The sequence below is a fragment of the Girardinichthys multiradiatus genome, chromosome 4 (genome assembly GCF_021462225.1).
Source record: "Girardinichthys multiradiatus isolate DD_20200921_A chromosome 4, DD_fGirMul_XY1, whole genome shotgun sequence".
In the NCBI taxonomy this organism is placed as follows: domain Eukaryota; kingdom Metazoa; phylum Chordata; class Actinopteri; order Cyprinodontiformes; family Goodeidae; genus Girardinichthys; species Girardinichthys multiradiatus.
Window position 1 is genome coordinate 48464330 of NC_061797.1, and position 26484 is coordinate 48490813.

General features: G+C 44.7%; 1 protein-coding gene across 7 annotated transcripts in view; it reads left to right on the top strand.

Annotated features, from left to right (window-relative positions):
• Positions 1-1741: 1741 nt before the first annotated feature.
• fhod1 (formin homology 2 domain containing 1) overlaps positions 1742-26484 on the top strand; it is a 42155-nt gene continuing 17412 nt past the window's right edge. The window contains exons 1-14 of one of the 7 annotated variants that reach the window (XM_047363411.1): positions 1742-2079; positions 9254-9360; positions 9661-9725; positions 15618-15685; positions 16091-16196; positions 18238-18332; positions 18606-18717; positions 18925-19019; positions 19982-20125; positions 20284-20645; positions 21500-21607; positions 22043-22138; positions 23489-23515; positions 24070-24120. In XM_047363411.1, coding sequence (XP_047219367.1) covers positions 1915-2079; positions 9254-9360; positions 9661-9725; positions 15618-15685; positions 16091-16196; positions 18238-18332; positions 18606-18717; positions 18925-19019; positions 19982-20125; positions 20284-20645; positions 21500-21607; positions 22043-22138; positions 23489-23515; positions 24070-24120 — 1601 coding nt within the window. In that variant the 5' untranslated portion in view covers positions 1742-1914. The remainder of the gene's footprint in view (positions 2080-9253; positions 9361-9660; positions 9726-15617; positions 15686-16090; positions 16197-18237; positions 18333-18605; positions 18718-18924; positions 19020-19981; positions 20126-20283; positions 20646-21499; positions 21608-22042; positions 22139-23488; positions 23516-24069; positions 24121-26484) is intronic. The other 6 variants (XM_047363410.1, XM_047363412.1, XM_047363414.1 and 3 more) reach the window with 6 other exon arrangements.

The following is a 26484-nucleotide window of genomic DNA, read 5'->3' on the forward strand; positions in this document are numbered from 1 at the left end:
TCACATTGCTGTTCATGATTTATTCTGGATGCCTGCGATGTAACCAAACAGAGCCTCACTATCAAACAACCGCGTATCAAACCGGAAGTTCCAGATTACTTTCTTCACAATAAAAGCCAAACTTTGGTCACACTGATGTTTTTGTAGGATGGAGAACATGTGATCCCAGAGATCCAATAGGTCTCAGCATCACCATGATCCAAACACAACTATTGGAGGAAAAATTAACTCATTTTAACTTTAAGGTTGGATTATGTCAACTGTTTATTTCAGATTAAACATGAAAACTCGTCACATTACATCACAGAGAAAATGTCTCAGCTGTGATCTCTCATCTCCTTATTCAGAACTATCAGAACAATGGCCAGGACATCATACCAACGCACAATAAATTCATATCAAAAATAAAGTTTGTCATTTTAGTATTATTTGCAGTTTACCGCTTTGCTGTGTCATTGTTTCCATAGAAGGAACTGACCCCTTAATTAGATGAAGTCTTGGAGGAGGTTGATGAAGAACTCATTGTTGAGGTGGAGAAATAGGAATTTCCCCACTAATGTGGAAACATTTCCATGAAAACTAAAACTTTAACCAGGCACTTTGATCTGTTTTGATGCTGGGAGACGGTGTAATAAAATGTGTGGGTTAATACACCCAACAAAAGGCTGTTTAAGGGCTAAAAAATTTGGATTTTGCATGATATGTCCCCTATAAAGGAGCCAGTAGTTTCTGGATCATCTTAGCATTTAGAGAATTGAAGGTTCTCATGCTGAGGAGCACAGAACTGGTCTCAGGACATAACACACAGACTGGGGAGAACCTTCTTAGGATGGGGGCTATGGAAACAGAGTTATCTGTGCTCGTGTCTGAGCTCGACAAACATTTAATCCACACATTTTGTCAATAAATCAGTCAGTAAGAGATGGTTATACTCAGCTCCTTAAATTCTGGCAAACAGCCTAAAATTCAAATTAAAAAATACTTTATTAATCCCAAAGGGAAATTAAATGTTGTTGTAGCTAACTTAACACTGTGTTAATACACTGAGTTAAACATGATGCTAATTATATTTCACTGCATTTAAACAGTTTCAGTACATTTAATTTTTGCATTTTAGATTCCACTTCACTTTAGCAGCTCAACTAAGCAACCCGTAACTGTGTCAGCAGCAGAAAATGATTATAGCCTGACCCAGGAGATAAATTAATAATATTCTGTCTGATCTGTTGCCTGGTGCAGGGGAATGAATTACATTGATTTTTTTTTTATGTTTAAATTGATCAAAATAAAATCAGCAGCAACAAAAACTAAAACAGAGATAATTCTGCAACTAAAACTGTAGGAGGCACCGTTTCTTCTCAAAGCTATTGTCCTACATATTTTATATTTTGTTTCTTTTGTTTTTAAGATCACAAGAGCCCGAAAGCGCTCAGCCCTATGGTATATGGACAGTGACGTCATGAGGCCATTGTTGTTCCTCTTCGCAGCTGATTTAATCTCTTACTTTGAATATGAAAATAATAAACCCCAACTCAAATGTGCTTCTCTGTTTATACGTGTTGACACAACAAAAAGAAACAGCTTGAATTTATATTTTATTAGTTTTATGTTTTGAATATCAAGATGTCGTCGCTGGTTTCTGTGAGAACACCTAATTAAAACCTACACGGACCGGACCGGTTCTGCAGCTTCGCCGTGTTTAGTTCTGGTCGTGGGAACAGTGAATGAGGAGCTCGTTGATCAGCTGTGCTTTATTCTGAAACGCCCAACCGGATGTAGTCTGTGTGTTTTGTGTCCGGTTTGACAGACAGGGCAGCGGTCCGTTCAGCTTCATTTAAACTTTCCTCCGCTGAGGACCGAACCACACGGACTCTCTCAGCAGCTCAAACGCAGTCTGGTCGTGGTCTGTCGGCCATGGCTTCCGTCACCTGCCGGGTCCAGTTCCTGGAGGACTCGGACCCGTTTATCTGCACGAACTTTCCCGAACCCCGAAGACCTCCCACGGTGACATTGGAGGAGGACCAGCCGCTGAGCGAGCAGATCACCGTAATCCACAAGTTACTTGGGGCGCCCCTGAAGGTGGGTCAAACACCGAACCGGACCAGGACCGAGCTCAGAGTAATCTTAGAGACAGAAATTATGTGGTTTTGTGCATGAAGGGAAGAAAAGCTCTCAGGTATGAGTGTCAGGTTTCACATGGTGAAGGTGACGTCATACTTTAATAGTTATTTAAAATGTGTCAGAAATTAAAAGAAGCTGAGAGCACTGATCCAATTAAACCTGGACTTCTGTTGGTTCACCTGGACAGGTGAGTCCAGATTAGGAACAGAAAGGAGGAAGGGTAGCTTCTTTAATGATCTGGTTTTAAACACCAGAACAAAATGAATAAATCATCTGATCCTCTTCAGGTCGATGATGATTCAAACCTCAGATTCATAAAACATAAGAGATCCACACCTCCATTAATCACTGAACAAAAGTTAAACTGCAACAGGAACGCTGTGTTGGTACCGGTTGGTCCACTTTCACTGCAGCCAGGAGCTGCTGATCAGCTACACCTGATCATCATCAGGGGTTTAACAGTTTGTCGCTCTGGAGCACCACGCCAAGGCGGTAAGATGCCAGCAATGGTCTGAGAGCAGCAGCTGTTGCTTCCTACCAACCTGGGAGGAGTTATAGATGCATAGTTCAGAGAATGACCCAAGAGCTCCATTTCAGACTCTACAGGCCTCGGTTAGCAGGTTCAAGGTTAAAGGTCATGGCACTGAACCAGTATGTCTGTTTGGAAGAGTTGGAGAAAGCCTCTTCTCCCTAAAAACAAGATGGCAGCAGGAGCTAGATTGCAAAACTGCATCTGAATGAAGGATAAAACTTCTGGAACAATGTCCTCTGGGCAGATGAGACCAAAATAGAGATGTTTGACCATACTGGACTGAACCATGGTGGAGGAAACCCAACACAGCAGATCAGCACAAACACCTCATACCTACTGTCAAGCACAGCAGTGGAGGGATGATGATGTGGGTTTGTTTTGTAGTCACGGGATCTTTCACCCTGAAGTCCCTGAGTGGACCATGATCTCCTCTGTATACCAAAGTATTCTAGAGTCCAGTTTAAGTCCATCTGTAAAACAACTGAAGCCTGGTCCAAACTGGGTCATCAACAGAACCATGATCCTAAACACAGCAGCAGATCTATAACAGAATAGCTGAAAAAGAAAAGAATCAAGGTGCTGCTGTGGTCCAGTCAAAGTCCAGACCTAAACCTGATTGAAATGCTGTTGTGGGACCTTTAGAGATCTCAGCAGGAACCTCAATGACTAAAGTTCCTCCACAAAGATAACAGAGAACCTGCTGAGGGATCTGCTGCTGAAGGAGGTTCTGTATTTTGATTCAAACGAATGATGGTGTGGAAGGTGATCTCCATGGTTTGTTCTTCAGAGGAACAGAGGCTTTGTTTGTTCTGATCTGAGAGAAAGTGGCCTCCTTGCCTGTTGGGTAACACACAGGGAGCGCGTGGGCGTGGCTGCTCTGAGTGTTGAAATGTAGCTCCACCTGTAGAATGTGGAGCAGAAGGTTAGAGTTTCATGGAGCAGAGACATTAGGCTGATCGCTCCTTCAGAGCTGTTCTTCATCCTTTCTGCAGATCAGACGTCCACTGAGTCCGAGGACAAACCGCCCAGTGTGCAGGAGCAGAATAAGCTCTGTGTTCCTGCTTCCTGTCGGCCGGCCGGCGGAAAAGCTGTGCAGCTTTGTCCATTCTGGCAAACAGGAAGTGAATGAGTGCAGCTTGATGTTTTAGAGGCCGACTCTGCATGACGTCAGACGTGAGTCAGGCTGTTTTACTGTGAGCAGACTTCTCAGAGGTCAGAGTCTTCAGATGAAGACAAACTGGCTGCAGAACTTCAGAGTGGGTCTCAGGTTCCATCAGAACCTCACCTGTCTGTCACCAACGTGCTGCTGCTCAACCACTGGAACTCATCTTTAACTTGAAAGGACTCATATTTAACCTTTGAACCCACCAGTGGGTTTAAAATATGGAAACATGTTTATGAGATCAGTTTTAAGTGTATTGATTTCTTTTTATTAAATGGTCATGTTTAAAAAAGACTTACTAAAAGTAATTAATTTAGGAAAAAACTGATCTGTAACGTTTCCAGATTTCCTTTCTTGGTTATAAATGAATCAAAGCTGAAAACTCCCATTATTTTATGGGGCTGTTAATGCATCATTAAGGTAATCTGCCCTTTGGGTCCAAACCCTTCAGCCATATTTATGAAAAGTGAAATCTCTTTGTCTCGGCTGGACCCGCTCACTCTGGACCTGTTGCTATGAACCGGTTCTGTGTGGGTCTGTGACAGAGAACCGTTTCATTTAAACCCACTGAAGAAAAATCAAAACCATAATTTTAATAAAGCTGAATCCATCATTTTTACTGAGCCGATTTTATTTCATTTTATGGCTGTGAGTTTCCTTTTTTGGCTCCTCTGGTTTGCCATAGAACTCAGTCTGTGTCTCCATGTGAGGATTTGTGTGCTTGCAGCTGTTTAGAGGGCTGATGAGCTGGATCCTGCAGCTTGGTTCTGACACTTCTTGTTCAGTTGGACCTCCTCTTTGTATTCAAGTGGTCATGTTTTCCTAACGTCCTTCCGACCAGTTTGGTCTGTTGGAGGTCTGGATGTTCTGCTGCTCTCTGAACTGCTGATGGACACTGACATGGATGAAGTTCAGGGTCTGATTTCTTCTGCAGCTCCATGCAGTGATGATGAAACCAAATAAAGTTCCTGCAGGTTTGAGATGGCAGCTTTTTTAAAGCCAGAAGCTCTCCCTCAGGTTCCTCAGAACCGTGGAGACCTCGTCTGATAGAGTTTAAGATGTTCTGCTTCCTGCCGCTGAACTCTGCTTCATTGTTTTAGTCTGCTATGAGGTGTTTTAGTAAATGTAGTATCTCCAGCTTCAGATACGCTTCGGAGCACTGACCCCTCCAGATTACGTTTCTCCATTAACCCTCTAATTGTTCCCATCATGCCCTGTGGCTCGACCTGCAGGCTAGAAGATTCTCTGAGGAGATATGAGCTGGAGGAGAATCCGTTTGGCTGCATTCACCTCCCTCCTTGTCCCCCTCGTCCTGATGGAGGAAGTGGGTGAGAGCTGTAAACAGCAGATAAGGATGGATGGACGGATGTAAAACTAACATCAGGCGTTTTCTTCTGTTTTAAAAGCTGCTTTAAATAGTCTGGATTAAAGGAGTCCGTCTTTCTTCTCCAGCCGGACAGCTGCAGTTTGACTCGGTGGTTCAGTCTCAGCATGAAGATCCAGACAGCTTCAGAGCTCAGAAACGTCTTGTCACACAGACAGGATCTGTGAGTGTATACCCGTTTGTAGCTCAGAACTTTGACCCAATGGTACCTCTGGTTGCGTTCCCTGAAACTAAGTCTGTGTTGTTAAAAAGAAGCAGCTGATGGCTCCACTTGGCGCCACAGCAGCATGGTCCAACTTTCCAATCTCCTACGGTTATTAGAGATTTCTTTCCTCCATCACTGTGGAGGAGATCAAGTTTTCACTTCCTCAGAGCCGGAGCAAGGCGTTCCCAAACTAAGCCACTGCTGAAGGCCCCCAGATTATTAGGGGCCTCCCTTAATTGCTTGAATTTTAACACAGACCATAGATCCAAATGTTTGTTTATGGAGAATGTGAATACTGTTAAAGTTGAAGGTTTGAGTATCGTTAAATCAAAAGATTTTAAATTGTTTGACACTAAAATTAAAGAAGTAAAGTTTACTTTCTCCTTTTAATTTTCATCAGAACTCTTGCTGCAGCATTTTGAATCAGCTGAAGGCTTTTAACTGCATTTTGTGGACATCCTGATATTAAAGAATTACAATAGTCCAGCCTTGAAGTTTCTAATTCTGGCATATTTTCCAAAGGTGAAAGAAGGAAATCCTAGAAACCTGTTTAACAGGTAACATTAATTAATTGACTAAGCAGTTTCTTTTTCAGAGTGGTTTTTTTTATATATCTTCAAGACATGCTTGTAGTCTTTCTAACTGGTTGGGTTCATCAGGATTTATAGATAAGTAAAGCTGAGTATCATCAGCGTAACAGGGAAAATTTATCCCAAGCTGCCTGATAATTTGACCTATTGGAAGCATATATATAGTAAAAAGAATTGGCTCAAGTACTGAACCCTGTGGTACTCCATAATTAACCCTGGAGTTTAAAGATGATTTATCATTTACATGAACAAACTGGAATCTGTCAGACAAATAAGATTTAAACCAGCCTAGCGCTGTTCCCCTGATCCCTACAGCATATTCCAGCCTTTCTAAGAGAATATTATGATCGACTGGATCAAATGCAGCACTGAGATCTAACAGAACCAGAACAGACACAAGTCCATTATCTGAGGCCATAAGAATATCATTAGTGACTTTCAGCAGAGCTTAAAGGGCTGCGCTTATACCCATAGAATCTGGTGTTACAGTACGTAACCAACGTTTCTGTGCTTTGATTAGACTGATTATTCTGTCTTCTCTCAGAAAAACAAATAATAAAGTCAAATGTTTTTACTCATGTTAGTTTAGTTCCATCAGTTTGTTCTGGATTATTTCTTCTGGGCTGGATTAAGCCTCCCCTGTTTCAGGATCCTAGCATTACCTCAAAGTAAAACGCTGTTTTATGTGGAAACATTTCATTGGAGCAAATTTAGTTTCAATTATTTGGACTTTTTTTTTGTCAAATTTATGTTGGTAATTTTCAGAATGAACCATTTAATATTTCATACAATGTTCAGGAAATAACAAAATTATGAGTTAATGAATTAGTTTTGATGCTTGCTGTAATCTAGTTAATGATTAATTGACCGTAAAGAGCTGCTGCAGACCCAGGAGGGTCTCTGCAGGCTCAGATCCTCTGAAGCGTCTCACTTAGAGAGAACCATGTACTGGACCAATAGGTTGAAGCAAATCGGGTCCAATAGGAGGTGGATTTTACTGATGGTGGACAGAGACAGACTGAGAGACGAACTAAACCTTTTTCCTCAGTCAGTTCTGAGTTTGAGCTCCAACATTAGCTGAGCTGCCGGAGTTACAGCATGGGTTTAAAATGTGAAGCTGAGCCTCTTCCTCCTCAGCGTCAGTCTAACAAGACCAGTCAGAATGTGGTTCTGCTGGTTCAATGACTGACTGATCCGGCTGTGATCAGGTCAGCCAGATTCCTGAGCGTTACACAGCTGTGACCGCTGTAGATGTTTCCAGGGACCGTTCTGCTGCAGATTGTGAACAAGATGAAGCAGAGCTGCAGTCTGAGGAGCTCAGCACAGACCTCCAGCTGGTTCTGAGGTCTGCTGACAGCAGAACATGTTTTGCAGGAAGCTCACACAATGTCAGGAATGCATCACAGAAGGAAGGTTTCTAACAGAGCTGGAGTAAGGACTCTCCTACAGAGACTTTAAATAGGCCATGACTTCAGAACATCCAGCTGGTGCTGTCTGGATGAGTCTGCAGCTCATCAGTCTGAATGATGGAGCACCAGTAGCTTCTCCACAGGTCCCTCCTGGTTCTTTGAAGTTCTGCAGCAGAGGTTAAGAGTTTATATTCAATCTGATGATGAATGAAATTACAGTGATCCCATCAGGTCAGAACTTTAATGTTGATATCATAAAACTTTAATCTGTAACCCGTCCGTTCAAAATGGTGTTTTGCTAAAAAAATGAAAATTGCTAAAGTTTTTCCCATTTACAAATCAGGAATTTTATTAATTCTAGGCCGACATCAATTAGGCTGAAAACATTAATCAGATTGATCGTGATTAATCAATTACTGAAATAATCGTCAACTTATTTAGAATTTGAATAATTGTAAACTGGAAAACACAGACTCTAAAACATGCAATTTGCTGGAAGAACAACCCACTCAGAGTGGTAATTAGGCCAAAATTGTACAAAAAATATCTACATTTATCATTTAGGATGAAAAACCTTCCTTTTCTGTAAATACGGCCTAGCTTTAGCTTCACCTGGTACAAATGCGGTGTATAATTTCCTATTAAGCTTCTTTTGCTATCTGATTACTAATCGATTAACTGAAATCGCTGGCCCGTTCCCGGCAGGCTCCGCTGTGGGGGGGAAGATGAAACGACTAGAGGAGCTACATCCATTAATCATTACTTTTCCTTCCCATAGAAAGTACTCCCTTCTAGGCACTTGGTACTAGGCATTCCCTTCTGCAGCTTTAAGGACCGTCGATAAACTTCTGATCCAAACACGTTGTTTTGTGGTGGTTTTGTTTTGTGTATTTTGGGGGAAATGTTCGTGCATCTAATTTTATGTGTGATCATCTGGTTTAGGATATTATTAAATACAGCGCCCCCTACCTGCGTGTAATTCAGAAAGCTGATTTGTCCCTTTTCTTTTCTTTCAGCCTTCAGGCTGGTTTATGATTAGTAAATTGTTAAAATCATATTTGGGTTTGACCCGCTCCAGCTGTTGTGGTCCTTAATATTAGTGTAGTCGCTCTTGAGTTTTATTAACTTTTCCCTGCACAACCTCTTGCGAAACCTCCTCATATTTCCTGGTCCCATGACCAATCAGTGAACAGCAGTCTGGTTACGTCACATGTAGTTCCGACTCAGCCCAGATCGGACCTGCTCAGGAGCAGGGACCAAAAACATGGTACTAGTACAGAAAAAACAGTGATGGAAACGCTCGCAAAGCAGGCCGAGTGGAGCGGAGCCGGGCTAAATAGAGCCAGTGGAAAAGAGGCATTCGTTGTTTGTTGTGGTAGCAGCTGCTCCTGGATCTGTTTACGGTACACTCAACGTACTGCCAAACACACACACACACACACACATTGCTGATCTCCATTAAATCAACTTTATTTAGAGAACAGATCTGACATCACTGCTGCAAAATAAACCTCCAAAACAGAGAAAAATATAAAATCAGTAAAAACCTTAAACTACAAATGACTTAAACACAGAACTGCAGTTGAAAGCCAAATGCACACATCTGAATGCGAGAACATATAAATCTGTTTGTCATAACAATGAAATGAAATCTATTCATGGATAAGTCGATCCAAAGAAAGCGAGAGTCTAAATAAAACTGGTCCTACGACCGTTCCTAGAGGGACACCAGAGCTGTCAGCAGCTGTGGACGAAGGGAAAGTTCCTAATTTAACAGAGTGGGACCAACGACGGGCTAGGGACAGAAGTGGGTCGTAGTCAACTTTAACAGAACTGATTCTGTGTTCCAGGCAGAAGACTGCACCCTCCAGGTCTCTCCGAGCGGGAACTACCTGGACTTGGACTCGTCTCTGGCTGAGCAGCGGGACGAGTTAGAGAGTTTCTACGAAGATGTGGCGTAAGAGCAGCTTTCTTCCTCTCTACTGTCTAACACCAGCCGGTGACTCTGGGGGGGCAGGGCTTCCATGTTACTGTTGGGACTTTAAACTGGACTCTTTTTCACTGTGGAGACGTCCTGAAACGTGTTTCAGCCTCCATCGCTTCTTCCCTTCCTCTCATTCTTTCCACCCTCTAATCCCAGCGGGTCTGTTTATATGGAAACGGTTCTGAGCTCAGAACCGGGTAAACTGGGTTATATCAACTGGTCTGAATGCTTCCACATTTTGCTGACTAAAGATTTGTCTCGTTGTCTCCACAGGAAAGGAAAGAAGCCCATCCTGATCCTGAGGACTCAGCTCTCCGTGCGTGTCCACTTGATCCTGGGTAAATATTTCCAACCAGCGTCTGCTCCGGCAGAGGAGCGATGACTCAGAGGAAAGTCTCGGTCAGGATTTTCCTCCACCTGTCACGCTTCCAGCTCAGTCAGCAGGGTGGCATCTCTCTGTGGGAATGTTTGTGTTTGCTCCTGTTTTATTGTGGGGCGCCTGTGAGACCTTTCACGTCCGTCTCTGCAGGAATTAAAGCATCCTCCAACGTTTCTTGGGCTGCGTTTGGTGTCAGCTTCATTTAACGCCTGCTCTGATTCCATGGAGACAGAAGGAGTAAAGCAAGAACCTGATGCCTTTCATATGTTTGCAGAGCAGATATGACCTCATGTTTCTGTGCAGCAGGCTGTCCATCAGGTGCTGCAGGCAGGAGGCCTAGCTGACCTCTCCTGGGTTTCTCTATTTAACCTGTTCAGATCTGCAGTAGCCTCTGAACAGCTGAGCAGGTCCACCATTCTGCATGTGTCAGGACGTTAAGATGAGAAAAGTTGCTAGATGGTTTTTTGATTTCTGCTGAAACCAAACTGAACTCGGGCCTACTGGACCTTCAGTGTTTTTCGGTGGAAGCGTCTCGTTTCTGAGCAGCTCTTGGTGTTTCTGCTTAGAACAACTTGTTTCTGTTAAAGTCCCAGGAGACTGAAGCTCAGCTCTGTTCTGGCTTTTTATTTTTAGCCTGGTATTTTCTAACCTTATCGGAGCCCAGAGTGATGTTGTTCTCTTCCTGTTTGTGGTTTAGTTTTCTCCTGCACTTTGAGAGAGAAGCACATGAACGCTGCAGGCGTTGCATTTTGTCTCTCCTGCCTCTCCATGGAAGTCTCTGGTGTTTTTGCAGCTTTTATCTCATTGTTGATGCTTTAGTTTTTGTCTTTGCACTGCCTCTATGTCTCAGATGTGTGTTTTCTTGCATAAACCAGTTGAAAGTCCTAGTTTTGGTTCTGTAGGCAGCAACTTTTCCTTTTTTCCGCGATGATGTCTGTTAGCATCCTGTTCTGCAGGATCATCGGCTCTGCGTGTCTGAGGTAACAATCAACCTGGAGCAGGAACTAAAGTGTCAACACTTTCACTGATGACGGAGTTAATTGTTTGTTGCAGCTTCAGTCTGTCAGAATCTCTTCTCCTGGAAAGCATGAACTTTCCCAGAGTTCTTGTGGTCATTCCCTCCTTGCTGCCTGGCATGGCCCCGCCCTTCCTGCTGGAGGGGCTTTCCCAGCATGCCTCGTCAGCCTGCGTCTTGTGCCATTAAGGCGTCTCAGAGATCAGCAGCTCAGTGACTCACTAAATAGATGATGTCACCTCTCCTGGTTCTGCTTCTTCCTCCGAGGAGAAACCACATTAGCTCTTTCAGGAGGACATGGAAACAATCAGTGACTAAATTTAGACCCAACAGAACTGTGCACCATCTGCACTGAAACAAAAGCCACACACGGGCTGGGAAACAACAGGTTTGGATCCGAAGAGAACTCTCTGCCTGAATCAGCAGCTTTGTTTGGATTTAAGAGGACTGATCACCTCAGTCCAGTCTGTTTCCAACTGTCTGGTCATGACCCTCCCCATAAACCAGAGCAAAGCAGCAACATGTTCTACATCAGTGGTCTCCAAGTCCAGTCCTCCAGAGCCACGGTCCTGCAGCTTTTAGTTGCGTCTCTGCTGGAGTACCGGAGCTGGAGAACCGGCTCTACATGCAGCAAACACAATGTGGAGACTGTTGGTGCAGTAGGATCCTTGTACAGGTGATAAGTCACTAAGATCTCCTGGTGGAGTCACACAGCTTTGAGCAACCAGCAGCAGGTGAGGCCTGGTTAGTTTGGGTTTGGACCTGGTCCCTGATCCTAATCGGGACTACTGGCTGCTGTATGAGGCTGTGTTTGGTTGGCAGCTGCTGATATCATCCCCACACATCCACTGACTGAGCTTCCTTCCTCATGTTGTTGCGACTGCTTTCATGCTGAATCTGGGTCGCATTGTCTCCCCGTTTCCTTTGGACGGTTCTAACCCAAGAACACCCACAGAGCAGCAGGGGTCCGGTTACTTGAACACTCCCAGCAGGGTCCATGATCAGACGTGTGGATGCCTAGGAGATGGTTGAAACTGATTGAACAGCCCAGAAAAGATTTATAACTTCAGGGATTCACTCTGAAGAGTAAAACCAGAATGCAGATCGATGGACGTGAGCCTTATGAAGATCATCTGGAGAGAAATCTGTGAAATTCAGGAGAGAAGTTAAATTCATATCCTAGTGTTTTATGGAAAATATTTCAGGAACATTATAATATTAAGAGAGGACCAGGTTGGTGCAGATTTAAGTCTAATAAATCTAAATCACTGATATAATGGACACAGTTAGTTATGGTTAGACAGCGTTGAGTCATCAGCAGAGTCTAACAGAACCGCGCTGGGTTCTGTTGAGTCCTGGACATATCACATTATGAACAAAGAGCTGTTCTAATTAACTGGAGGGAGATTAATGACAGATCAACAGATAAAGCACAGACACGCCATTGCAGGCCTTGTTCCTCATGGCTGTAGGCAACAAAGTCAGTAACCAGGAACAAGAAGCCAGAACCAGCAGCTTTGATCATGTTTGCTGGAACTGGACCAGGGCTCAGGCTCTGACGGCCTCATTCTGAATGAATTCCTTCTGCTTTAGTTCATTGTTGAGGTTTTTCCTCTCAATAACGTCCTCAGATCCATTTTTTTCTGCACGGCTGCAGAGTCACTAACAGGAAATACCACTCTGGGTTTATCAGCCTCACTTCCTGTGTTCAGGATAAACAGGAATCCTTCCATGCCTCCGTATTCCATCCATCTTTATAAGGATAATGAGGCTTTATAATTCCTCGCTGTCTTGCAGGTTGGATCTTGATTTGTTGCTCAAGCTGTTCCAGATTTTCCATTTTCCCAGAAACTCACAGATCACAACATGCTTCTAATGTTTCATAACTGCATCTAAACAGCCCTGATTACTATCTGTTGGAGGAGTTAAGGCGGAGGGTTGACCATGGATGGATGCTCTCCGTCTTGTTTTCCTGCATTCCTGCAGCAGCAGCTCTAACATGTCGCTGCAGCATTTGTTTCTCCATCTAGCGCTGCAGCGAGGAGCCAGCATGCAAACTGCATGTTTGCCTTTCCAGGTCCGATTCATCCAAGAGCTCAGCTGCAGCTTTAAACCAGCAGGGGAATCAGTTCAGAGATTAAAACTGTCCTCTGGATTAACAATCAGAGATTAAAGTGGTGTTTCTAGATGTGTGGTGACAGTGTTAAACAGTCTAACATCTGGGTCGTACTCCAGAACCAGAGATCAAGAGACCTGTGCAGGTTGGTGATCCTCAGAGGGACCATCCAACATATAAACGAAGGGACACTTTTACTGCTGGTATCAGTTCCCAGGCGGGCCTCTACATCTGACTTGTTTGAGCTGCTGGAGCTGGAACCTTGAGAGAGATCTTAGAGGTTCTCAGTGCAGCTTCCTGAAGACGGTTCTCACCTGTAAACAGATCCATTTGAAAAATCACACACAACAGTTTCTGTTCAGCCACATGTAATCCCAGTTGATCTGCTGTTGTTACTCTGGTGGAGTCCTGGGCCTCGTACTGGTCTGGCTGGTTTGAAAACATGTTGTTAAGCTGCAGACTGGTCCTCAGAGTAACATGAATCCTCTGACCTTCACACAGTGACCGAGTCCTTTTAGAGCAGAGGACTCAGCTGACATCATAAAACACTTATAGCTCTTTATAATCCATCCTCCTCCTTCAAGGGCTTAGCTGTTGGAGGGGAAACTGTGCCTGGGTGGCAGCCATCTTGGCTCAGAGAGTCATCGTCAACACCAAGCAAATGATGTCAGAGGTGGAAGGAAGCTGCAGCTCGTTTCCTCCTCTGGTCCTGAATGAACAGGTGGAGCTGCGGTTCTGCTGGGTTTGGAGAAGTTGGGACACCACCGGTTTTAATTTAACCCCACCCACGCACGACTTTCAGCTCGTTTAATGCGTTCTAGAAGTAAAAGCTGCACATTTTCCCAGAGCTGATTTACTGCAGGATGCAGGTGAGGGAACAAGTCTTCACAGAAAAGTTCTGATCAGAAATTAACTGATGAACCGTTCAGTCAGCAAGATCAGAACCGGAACAATTTTCCTTTGATCGATTCTGATTTGGGATCTTTTTTGTTTTTCCAACTCTGTTAACACTGCAGTTCCACCGGTACCAGACTCTGGTACCGGTGGTGTCTTTGTTCCCTCTGAGGTGCAGGAGCCTGCTGTTCACCGGTTCTGCTGAGCATGCTCAGTCTTCCTGCATCCTGGAGTGTTTACTGAAAGGAAGGATGCTGACGGTTCTGTCATCCTGGCTGCTCCGTTTCCTTATTTCTGACCCAAACTGCTGCTCCACAAAGTTATCTGGAATGTGTTGCAGTCTGAGACCAAGAAATACACGGAAACTCAGATTTAAATGAAAGTCCAGAATATTTGCTCAGTTTTGTGGCTTTCTGACGTTTAGCCCTGAACATGTTGCCGTCTGCTCTGCAGCAGATATGAGGCTTGGTGGTGCAGATGTTTGGATGAGATCTAAATAAACTGAAGCAACATCCTGTTTGCTGCAAACTCCAACAACACAGCCCTCAATGTTTCACCTGTCTGAACAACCATTACCTCCAAACTGGGGAGAGCAGACAGGTCTCCAGTTTAATTTAGTGCTGCAGTGAGGTCATCCAGGTGACATTGGGTCGGATTTCTTCTTCAAACAATGAGGACCTGTTTTTAAAACTGCGTTTTCATCCAGAGCTGACCTGGTCGGGTCTCAGTCTCCATCGTTGCTCTCTCAGGAGTTGAAGTGGGGTTTTGCAATTAGTCAAACTTAGATTCCCAAAAAACAAAGTAATCAGTAATCCTGACAAACTCTTGATGTTTTTGCCTAAACAGTGATCTGAACAGTGACCTTTCTGCTGTCTCCTCTTTGAAATCTAATATTAAACATGGAATATTTTGCATGGAAATGCTGCAAATAAACCATCTTATTTGTTACACAATGATCATTCATGTCTGATTGTGTTTAAACAGCTCAGATAAACAATCAGAACTCTGCACACCTCCTTACAGCTAAAATCGCTATAGACGGACGTACGAACGGGTCGTACTTCAACACAAACGGATTATTTGAGTCCCATCAGCTCTTGCCCGGACCTTCCTGCAGGCCTACAGTGAAACCCTTACTTTTAGAGATCTTTCAATCAAAGTAACTCCTGAAATAATAAATGCTAAAAGAAAGATGACGTTCTGCAGGCTTTGGGTTTAGTCTGGTTGTGCAGCAGTTAGTTGAGCTCCAAAGCTTTTTCTCTGTCCTGGTGTTTGGTTGTAGAAAAGGTCCACGCAGCTCCCAGATGTGTTCTGGTTTCCAGTGAGGTCAGAAGGTTCCAGGGTGTTGGAGTGTCTTCAGTTTGACTCTGTTTAATCTGTCATTTGAAGCTGATTTTACTGAACTTGATCTGAACTGACCTCCTGTGACTGTGACCTGGACCCATGGTTACAGCCTCTGTTTGGGTTTCAGATCTTGAGTTTATGTTCTGGAGTCAGTTTCTCATGACCCGTTGGAATAAGTTGTCTGCTGTCTGACTGCCCCTGAAACTAACTCCAGTTCAGTTTGTTTGGGTTCCGGTTCTGATCAGCTCTCGGACTCCAGAGGCCAGTTAAAGACCTCATAATGGTTCCAGTTCTGAGCTGAAAGTTCTGCACAAACAAGTTCACATGAGGGCATTTATTCTGGATGTGAACTTTTGAAGCTTGATGATGCTGGTCGAACATCACCTGCATCAGCTTCTTCTTCTGTCCCACATGATTCCATCATCAGGTCCGATGACCAAACTGTGACATCACGTTCTGTTTCTCTTCTTCTTGTGTTTCAGAGAGGTTGTACAACTCCAAAGGCCCAGAACTTCGGCGGTGTCTGTTCTCCCTCAAACAACTCTTTCAGGTAGGTCTTTGATGTCCATCAGCTCCATCAGCATGTTTCTCCTCAGGACTGAGTTTCATTGATGGTGGAGCTGCTGGTGGTGCTCTGACCTGGATAGAAACTCCTTATTTGCTCCAGTTCCAGCAAGATGGGAGCTTCTCACATCTAAAACATGAAAAATCCCTCTTCTGGCTTAAATCCACCTGAGCATCTCTTCTATCTGCTAAATAAGGACCTTAAAGGCACAATGGTGGCTGCAGGAGAGACTCTGCAGAGCATCACCAGAGAAAATCATCACCAGCTTGTTCCAGTTGGAGGTCCTGAAGGCAGGGTTTATCCTGGGTTACAGAGCTGCTGCCTTTCAGACTGCACTCAGAGAAGATAGCTGGAACATGATGATGATCTCTGACTGGTTTCTGTCTGCAGGATGATAAAGATCTGGTCCCAGAGTTTGTGGCCTCTGAAGGGTTGACGTGTTTCATTAAAGTTGGAGCTGAAGCCGACCACAACTACCAGAACTACATCCTGAGAGGTGAGAATGCTCCTCCTGCTCTTCCTCATGATGAACACTCCTCCTCCTCAGTATCCCGTCCTCCTGTGGTTCCCCCAGTCTTAATGCCCACAGACACCCTCTGAAGCTTAGAAACCAGGACCTCACACTGGTGTCCAGAAGGAACCAATCAGGAACTCACCTGAGAGGGTCTCAGGGATCAGATCTTCAGAAGGTTAAATCTGGCAGGAGAAATGAAAGTTGAAAAAGGTAGAACTTCCAGTTTCTCCCTCAGTCCAGTTACTCAGCTTAGCTTGGCTTGAAAAGCTGTTGGTTCTGGTTCTTTAGATGTCCATGGTAGATCCCCATGGGCTGTCAATGAAAGAAGCAAAGAGCGTGATGCAATAAAAGATTTATGACAGCTGAATGTAGCAGGCTTGGTTCTGGCTCGATCTGCTGGTTCCATTGTTCTTTCTCTGTGAGTTAATCTCAGAGCTCAGCTGTCCACCAGGAGCCAGCAGCTTGCAGGGAAAGGAGTCATCATGAGGCCCTGATCAACCAATCAGCAGTAGACCTAGAGAAACATGTGACCATCTATTTTATTGTATCAGCTTCTTTAAACTGGAGTGAGAGCAGCACAATGTGAAGAAACCATCTGAGCAGATAAATCGTTCTGACAGTTGAACCTGGTTCTGGGTTTTCTTCATGGAATCACTCTGCTGGATAAAAGATAAGTCCAGGTTCAGCGATTAACACATAATCGCTGTGAGGTTTTGACTAAATCGTTGATAAGCAGTTTTCTGGATCGGTGGGATCAGTTTGACACGTATTCATTCAGATAGAACTTCTTAGCAGAACACTTTCGGATCATAAACAGAAGACTCGGTATGAGACAGCAGGAGCATTTTGAAGAGCCTTAGTTGAAGCAGTCAGTTTTCCACTCAGAGCCCCAGGATTTGTTTTAGCCGGGTAAAAGGAATCCCAGGAAATTGTGTAAATTTTGTTTCCATTGCTCAGAAAGACCACAGACCATTTATTTAAATCAGCCTAATGAGGTCTGGGAAAGAAAACTGCAATATACCTCCTTTACTCCCTTTTTAAAAGACTATTGGCTAATAAATTACTTTTTGTGTCAACTGATAAATAATAGACAATGGGCAGCTGTAGAGTTATACAGTTGATTAATTCCTTCATTATTCTTTAAGTTACTCTGGATCCATAAGCAGGAAAAGTTTAAATCCTTATTTTACATAAAAAATGTTTAACCAATCTTCATCGGGCCAGCTGCGTGATTCATTTACAATAACACTGATAAACTTATTTTTATTCTATTACAATCAGGTAAACTCATGACGGATAACTATTCAGTTCAGTTCATTTATTTATATAGCACTGATTCACATGTTGTCTCAAGGCGCGTTACAAAGTCAATCCAATCATACATTCCTATTAATCCTTATTATCAAGCAGTGCATGATTCTATACCTCCCTCCTCAAGAGGTCCAGGAACTTGCTGAACCCTGTTGGGTCTCCTGGAGCTTCTTCACTGCAGCTGAACCTCTGAAGTTTTTAATCATGAAGCTCATGAATCCGTTTGTCAGGAATGAATCTGGATCGGGTCACTTTGCACATTAATCTGAAAACAATGTGAGCTGAAGCTGCAGTTTGATAAATGCAGCAGTTGGGTCTCATCAGAACCAGCAGCTCCAGTGAGGGTCAGAACTGGTTTCAGGCTCTTTACTGGATAAAAAGCTTCAAGAGGTGCAGCTTGGTGGGACTGAAATTATTCCTTATAAACTAACGACTCCTCATGTTTCAGAGAGACGTGAAGATGGGAAAAACATTTGTAGACATCTTTGGGTTATTTTTCCAAGCATTTAGATCCAGACAAATGGATCACGGATTTAGTTTTAGTGTCAGTGGGCCCAGTGATCCGTACTCCTTCCAGAGGGTGGAAACAGAGCTTCATCTTCACACATCCAGAGAAGCCACAGAGAGCAGAGTCAGCTCCTCAGATTATAGGTTTGTGTCTGGCAGCTGGACTCCTCTGTGGAAACTCATCCATCCCTCTGTGTGTCCTCAGCTCTCAGTCAGATCATGCTGTTTGTGGACGGGATGATCGGAGTGATAAACCACAACGAGACGGTGCAGTGGCTCTACATGCTGACAGGAAGTCTGGTGAGTCCGACCCACTGGCAGATGGATCCCGTCCTGCTCCGTCACAGATTGCAATCAGGTCTCAGTTCAACCAGAACCTCTGAGACGGTTGACAGATATTCAAGTTCAAACCTGGTTCTGTGTAGCTGCTGTGGAAAGGTTCTTATTTTGAAATTAACAGGTTTATCGCTGAGGCAGAACCGACCCAAACCTGTTAGTCACTGCAGGCTTGATCAGCAGAGCTGTGTCGCCACCTGCTGGTCAGCCACTCAATCTAATTGTGTCTCTCTTCAGTCTCGTCTGCTGGTGAAAACGGCCCTGAAGCTTCTCATCGTGTTTGTCGAGTATTCAGAGTCCAACAGTCCTCTGGTCATCAACGCAGTGAACAGGGTGGACACGAAGAGGGGTACACACACACACACACACACACACACACACACACACCATGCAAAGAGCCGGAGTCAGTGGACCCGACTGACCTACAGAGCTCCAGCTATTGGTTGATGTAGATAACCTGGGGATGATTCAACCTGCTGAGGAGCCCAGATGCCCAGGTGTGCTGGTCAGAGCTGTTGCTATGGTTACCAGGTAAATTCTATGTGTTTTGCTGTAGGTGTGAAGCCTTGGACTAACATAATGGAAGTTCTGGAGGAAAAGAACAGCGCCGACACAGAGCTGCTGATTTTCACCATGACGCTCATTAACAAGGTAACCGACCCGTCAGAGACGTGAACAGAACCGTTATCGGGTCGCTTCACCAGTTTCTGCTTTGCCAGTTTTTTTATATTTTGATGTGTTTTTCATATTGACCCTGCATCCCTTCATACCGGTCATAGGGAGCTACCATCCTGCAGCGTTTAGATGCATCCCTTCTCCAACACCTGACCCAAATCATAGATGGATCCGTTTTATTTTAAGAAATTTAAAACCATTTTGTTGGAAATTTCATGAATCACAAACTGTTTCCCAACAGTGAATACAGCAGAAACCAGATATTTACATACATGGTATAAAAAGACAAACCATTATTTTCTCACTGTCTGTTAATGCATTTTAACTCTGGTTCCGATGCCAGGAGTGTAAAATATTCCAGATTAGTTCTGACCCAAGGTAAGATCAGATGCAAGTGAAATTGCCCTTTAGTTTAGATCTGACTCCAGACACCAACAAAGCGTTTTCTTAGAGCTCCTACACTGTTTTCACCACAGGGGGGCGCCCACTCCCATTGAACAGACATGTAAGAAAGCAATAGAAAACTAGTTCAATGTGCAGCTAACCGAAAACTGATAGATATCCTCCAAATGACTGATGTCTACATGTCATCACGTTACTTAGAGAAGCAAACTGGAACACTGCAGTCGGTAGAGGAGGACACAATGGAAGAAGGTTGGGACAAAATGGTGATAACTCATTCCGATCCCCCTGAGGAACTGGACTCCTGATGAACTATTGATGCTTTGAACAAATCCTGATCTAAACATACTAAAACTATCAAACCGTGTTGATAAATTACTGGCCAACAAAACGATTATATTGGGGAATCTTCTGCAGGAAGCTCAGTTGCTCCAAAGGCAATCAGCTAGCAGGACAGTTGGTGCTGATTAGTCAGTCAACCTGGCGAAGGAACAGGGGATCCAGTCAGATAACTTCCTGTTTGTGTTCTGGTACAGACTCTGGCGGCGCTCCCAGATCAGGACTCCTTCTACGATGTAACCGACTGTCTGGAGCAGCTGGGAATGGAGACCATCATCCGGAAACACATGAGCAACAAGGGGACAGAGCCGGACCTGAGGGCCCAGTTCTCCACCTATGAGGTATCAGCAGGAACAGCCACAACACCCTCACAGGGATCACATGATCAAACAGCTGGTTCTACTTCCTGACCACAAACATGGCCGAAAGCCCTCCTGATGTGATTGGTTGCCTGTAGCGCCACCTGCTGACCACACTGTATGTTCCTGTGTGTGTACAGACGGCTCTGCGGCACGAGGATGACGACATCGATGACTCCACCCCACACGTCCGTAAAGAGAGAAGAAAGATGGCCGCCAGCGACCAAGAGGGAAGGAGGAACCGCCGCTCGTCCAGCCAGAATCTCCCTGACCTCCTGTCCTCCTCCCCCACCTCCGCTGCTGTCCTCTCCCCGTCCTCCACCGTATCCACTCCATGTGTCACGCCGACACTCGGCAGCCAGGCCTCATCCCCGCTGTCCTCTGAACCCGGCAGCTCCGCCTCCAGTCCTTCCGGATCCCGGAAGAGCTCGCCTCTGCCCCCCCATGCAGCAGCCAACAGTGACGTGTCCACAGAGCCGGACACGAAGACCCCACCCAGCCCGTAAGTCCACAGACTGCTGCGGTCTTGATACTGTTCAGAGTGGGTGAGGTGGTCTCTGTCAGGTTGTCTCTAAGTCTCTGTCCTGTTGTTCTGGACCATTTTCTAGTTTCCAAGCTTCTTTTCTGGTTCTGGCTCTGGTTACATGCCTGCTCCGGTCTGGCCAAGTTTAGCCCTGCAGACTTGGGAGGCAGATTTCCTCTGAGTTCATTCAGCAGGAATGTTTGTGCTCCATGCTTGATATAAAACACCAGTTTCAATCTGCACCGTTACCATGGTAACACATTCATGTTCAGGCTAATTTTAACTGGTGAAACTGGTAGTTATAAATTTTCAGCTGTGACACAACCAGGCCTGAAGTCACATCAGCTCTCTGAGCCTCGGTTCTGGACTCCATAAATGGTACCATGTCCTCGCTGCACACAGTTCTGGGCAGGACCCTGCCAGTCTTATTATCTAAACTTGTTATTTTCAGCACTGCTGCCCCCTAGTAATGACACCAGCCCTCTCTATCACCTGGTTTCCAGTAAAACACTGCAGGTTATTTGAAGGCAGGGTTCTTCCTCTTATTCTCCAGGATTAATAAAAATATGCCTGTTGAGTCTGCCAGGATTGAAAGCAGAACCAGGAACACAACTAAGACAACTGATTCAGGTGTGTCTTCATTCTGAGATAGACACTCCCTCTGCTGTGATTCCTTCCTGCTCGCTCTGACTCAGCTTCTGATCTCAGATCAGCTTCTGGTTCATCTCAATCTGGGTGTCCTGCTGTTGGTTCACTGTCTCTGTTTTAATCCACAATGTTTCCCTCTTTTTCTTCTCTCTGTCTATTCGGCTGTGGGGCCTGTTGACCACTAGGAGTCGCTCTTTCCTCAGCCACCACATGTCTGCTCTGGGTCTGAGCAGAAGGTCCAGGCTCTTCTCCAAAACCAGCTCCATCTCTGAAGAGCCTCCGTCCAGCCGCAGGTCTGTTTCTCCGAGACTAACCTCAAACCTGCTAACAGGCAGCGGGCCTTCCAGCGCCCCCTGCAGGCTAATCAGTTTAGTACAGCCACTGTATAAGCTGTTTAAATAGTAAAGCTGGAAGTAGGAGGTAGGTCCTGAGGGGGGCGCTAGAGGAAACAAAGGGGCTTTATCTTCAGACAGTGGAATCTGTACTGAGACAGGCTCAGAGATGTTTTCATTAGATAGGTTATATTTTGTGGTGTTTTTGTTAAAACCAAATTAAACATTTGGAGGGAGATTTTAGGAATATGTAAAGAAATGTGTTTTTAAACAGCAGACAAATAACCCGGCAGTAGGAAGAACTGGCAGGAACTGAGTTTGGAGCGCAGAGCCTTCATCGTCTCTTTATGTGCTTGGCTCAGTCTCTCCCTGTCTGTGTGTGGGTGTGTCCTGCAGCTTGTCTCCATCGGACCTTTCGCCTCAGGAAACAGAGCCGTCCCAGCAGAACTCTGAGCAGCCCGACATCAAACAGGAGCCCAGACCTCGTCTGAAGTGAGTAAATTGATGTTCACGCTTGAGAGATTTATGGAACTGGTGTGACTGGAGTCCAGGCAGTCTTCAGATCTAGACTGGACGGGTTCTGTCTGAAATATTTTGGAGAAAAATCTTAATTCCTTCTGGATCAGTTCTTTATTTCCTCTGGAACAATTCTGGATAAATTTGGGCTTTTCTTGGTGTTTAATTTCTGGATCTTTTCTAGGTTGTATCTTTTGATGGTTCTGATCCAGTTCTCTCTCACATGTTGTTAACTCTTGGAAAATGTGACCGTTTCAGGATAATTTCACCTAACTCCATATCTGGCTGGTTCCTTGGATTTTATGGGATCCTCTTTTGATAGTTCTGGATAAAAAAGGGAAAGTAACTTCATGCTTTTTGTTTTATCTGGATTATCTTGATTCCTTATGTGGTTTATTTCTAGATTTTTACTTTAAATATCCTTATTAAAATCTGTCACTCTGGATTGCTTCTTTTCTAATTAAATTTCTGGAATCTTTTAATGGGTATCATTCTGGATCTTTATTCCATCATCAAATTAGATTTTTTTCCACAGTTTTTAGGATGTTTCACAGCTGATTTCCTGATCACTGGATTTTTTTCTGTATACTGAATTTCTGTTTTTCATTTTTATTTTCGAATCTTGTTAACGTCTGCGTCATTTCCAGCTTTATTCATGCTTTCAGGATTATTTCTGGCTTCCTTCTAAAATCCTATCTGGCAAAGCTCTTGATCTTCTGTTGATGCCTGTTTGTTATCTTCGTAATATTGTCTGAAATAAAAGTCAACATATTCTGGGTTGGTTTCAGTTCAGTCACTATGTACTTACTTCCTGTTACTATTTTAGTGGAAATCATTTTTCTGGAATACCTCTAGTTTGTTTTGTGGAACATTTTCTAATCTTTTTGTTCCAGTTGCCTTTTTCTCCAGAGGATGTAAGATGATGAGGTTTTCTCCCCATTTCCCTCTTATTTATAGATGTTAAATGTTCTTCATCATCATTCTGGATCGTTTTCGTATCGCTGGACAGTGTGTAAAATCTGGATGACTTGGTTGGGAATTATAGGGACTTCATCAGTATTTGGTGACGATGATGATGATGATGATGATGTAACAGTTTCTGTGTGTTTTCAGAGGCAGAGTGGGATCAGAAACTGGAAACGTTTAATGGAGATGTTTTTCTGACAGGAAACTGAACAGCTTCAGTTCATCCAATCACAAGGCTGCCTCTCACTGAACTCTGTCAGGTTTCTCGCTCTTCTTCCATGTGTTTTTAATTGTTTCTCTTCCTCTTTCTGCTCATTTCTCCCTTTCGTCTGTTCGTCTCCTCCCTTCTTCCTCTCCCAGCCCAGTGGAGGCTGAGGAAGTCTTCTGGTGAGTATTTGTCATCACCCTCCTCCTCCTCCTCCTGGTGCTCAGCTGCATAAAAATCAACATGCTGTAGTAATTATTTGTGGATTTTGGGTTCAGTTCAGGTGTTTCCATGTTAATCCTGAAATCAGGAAACTAAAACTAAAACCTTTCAGGCCGTTTGGACCGGACTGATCTATCCCGAGGTTCTTTCTGTGTTTCCTGAACGTTCCTGATCATGTTCTATAAAACCCTTGGTGTTCTTCCTTCGTATTTGTTTTAGCTCAGATTGATCCTTCTAAGCATGAAACTCCAGATTGATTAAGATCGTTTGGACTCACAGTTTTAGTTCGGTCCATTTAGGACCCTAACCCTGAGACGGGTTCCTCTTCCTTTGGGTTCTTTGGGTCTTTGGGGAGGTTTTATGCAGCTGAGCTTCTGTTGGTTTGTTTTTATGTCGGACCGGTGATGAGCTGCATGCCGCTGCAGCCCGGAGGATGATGGGAGACCTCCTGGTGGTTTGTAACCTTCTGAAACTGTTGGACCGTGTGTGAGATGTGTGTGTCGTGTCTCTGCAGCCCAGAGGACTGTGATGTTAATCTGAACAAACCGGTTCTGAGGAAGCTCCAGTAAGTACTGCCTCTGCAGCCCCACTGCATGCTGGGAGCTGCAGGAGGCTCAGCTGGTTCTGTTGGGACCTTGCACGGTGTGGTTCTGTGTGTGTGTCTGTGTGTGGGTGGGGGTGTGTGGAAGTCACCTGGAGGATAAGGTTCCGCTTCTGGATGAGAAATGTTGAACATGAGTTCTGTTCCTGTTAAAGGTAAAGGTTTGGGCTCACAGGAGGTGGATCGGTGTTCCTCAGGTGTTGGATGGTCCTGTGGAATCAGTATGAAACCTTCAGTATGATCTTCCGTCTCTGTTTTCTCTACTCTGTGTCCTGGTTCTGTTATGTCCTGGTCTGTTGTTTCTCTGTGGTTCAGATCAGAACAATAGAAACTTCTAAAGTGGATCAGAATTTAAACTATGTGATCTTTGGGACACAGTCGCAGCCACAAGCAGAGCTGAGCCCGGCGGCTCACTGCTCCTTAGAACTGGACCAGAGCCACACACAGAACCGCAGCTGCAGAGTTCTATCCTTCCACCTCAGAGGAGAAGACCCAAAGTTTCAGCTGGGGAAAAAAATGCTGCTTCATCTCTTCAGAACCTCATCGAGAATACTACAAAGTGTCTGGGAACGGATCAGTTCAGTTTGGCTTCCAGCAGGTCGGATCAGCTGGAGCTTTCATTCTAGGCCCAACAGAATCTTAACTCATCACAAATAATAAAACAGATTAATGTTTTGGATCTCCCTGCGTTTCTTCCTGGGAACGTTCACACGTTTGCTGAAATCTTGACCCAAACAGTCTGACTGATGTCTTCCTCTAACAGAACCATGTCAGGAATGTCTGTGTCCATCCTGAACGTCTCATATTAACGTCATAAATCAGAGTGATGATTGGCTGCAGTGTGTGGGAGAGAGAGGTTGGTGGTGGGTCGGATCACTTGGTTCCGGAGTCAGTGTTTGGTTTAATCCTGGTTTTTGAGTCCGATGGTTGGAAGCTAGTTTGATTTGCAGTGAAGAACAAATCTGACTTGTTTTGCTCCGATGTTCTGCTTTCAGTGTTCATTTTCAGACTCAAACCAACATTGAGAATTTCCAAGTTCACAGAACATCCATTACTAGAAGGTGGAGGAACATGGAGAAACCTCCAGCAGCTCTGATGCATGATGGAGAGCAACACTCTAGCTGTTATTTCACCATGTTTCAGTTTATGGCCTTGATGAGATCCAACAGATTAACCAGTGAGCACTGAGAACCCACATTACCATTCGGCACATTTCTTCTTCTCCTGTTCTCGTTTCCCTTCGACTCTTCTTCCACAGCCTGGAGTAAAATCTGCATCAAACATCAAAATGAGCCACTGGACCTTAAATATTGTGTCATGCTGAGTAATGTGTCGAACGTTTAGCTAAACGTTTCTTTGTAAATGAGGAGATTCTGGTTGCAGCAGAGATAAACCCAGTCCTGTTTGGATTTCTTCTTCTTGCTGTCTGTTTCTGAATGCTGGCTCTGATGAAGGACTTGGGCTGAACTACGTTGATGAAATAACAAAGCTGTAACCTGCTCAGACCTAAAGAACGTTCAGCAGCTCTTCCATCAGCCAACCAGATGAATTCTTGTTCAGCTGAAAAGGGATTCCCAGATCCAGAATATGTCTCCCAGGAATTCTCAACTAACTGGTTCAATGTTGGTTTAGATCAATTGAGCAGAAGATCCAGACAAGACATTTAAAAAGAACAGGAGCATCAGAGAATCATCCAAGACATAAAAGATCAAAACAAAGTTCCTTTCCCCTGTTGGTTTGAGTCTGACCACAGGAACACCTGGTGTCACCTGGCCTCACCTGGTGTCACCTGGTCTCACCTGGTGTCACCTGGTCTCACCTGGTGTCACCTGGCCTCACCTGGTGTCACCTGGCCTCACCTGGTGTCACCTGGTGTCACCTGGTCTCACCTGGCCTTACCTGGTCTCACCTGGTGTCATCTGGTGTCACCTGGTGACACCTGGCCTCACCTGGTGTCACCTGGCCTCACCTGGTGTCACCTGGTCTCACCTGGTGTCACCTGGTCTCACCTGGTGTCACCTGGCCTCACCTGGTGTCACCTGGTCTCACCTGGTGTCACCTGGCCTCACCTGGTGTCACCTGGTCTCACCTGGTGTCACCTGGCCTCACCTGGTGTCACCTGGCCTCACCTGGTGTCACCTGGTCTCACCTGGTGTCACCTGGTCTCACCTGGTGTCACCTGGTGTCACCTGGCCTCACCTGGTGTCACCTGGTGTCACCTGGCCTCACCTGGTGTCACCTGGTCTCACCTGGTGTCACCTGGCCTCACCTGGTGTCACCTGGTCTCACCTGGCGTCACCTGGTCTCACCTGGTGTCACCTGGCCTCA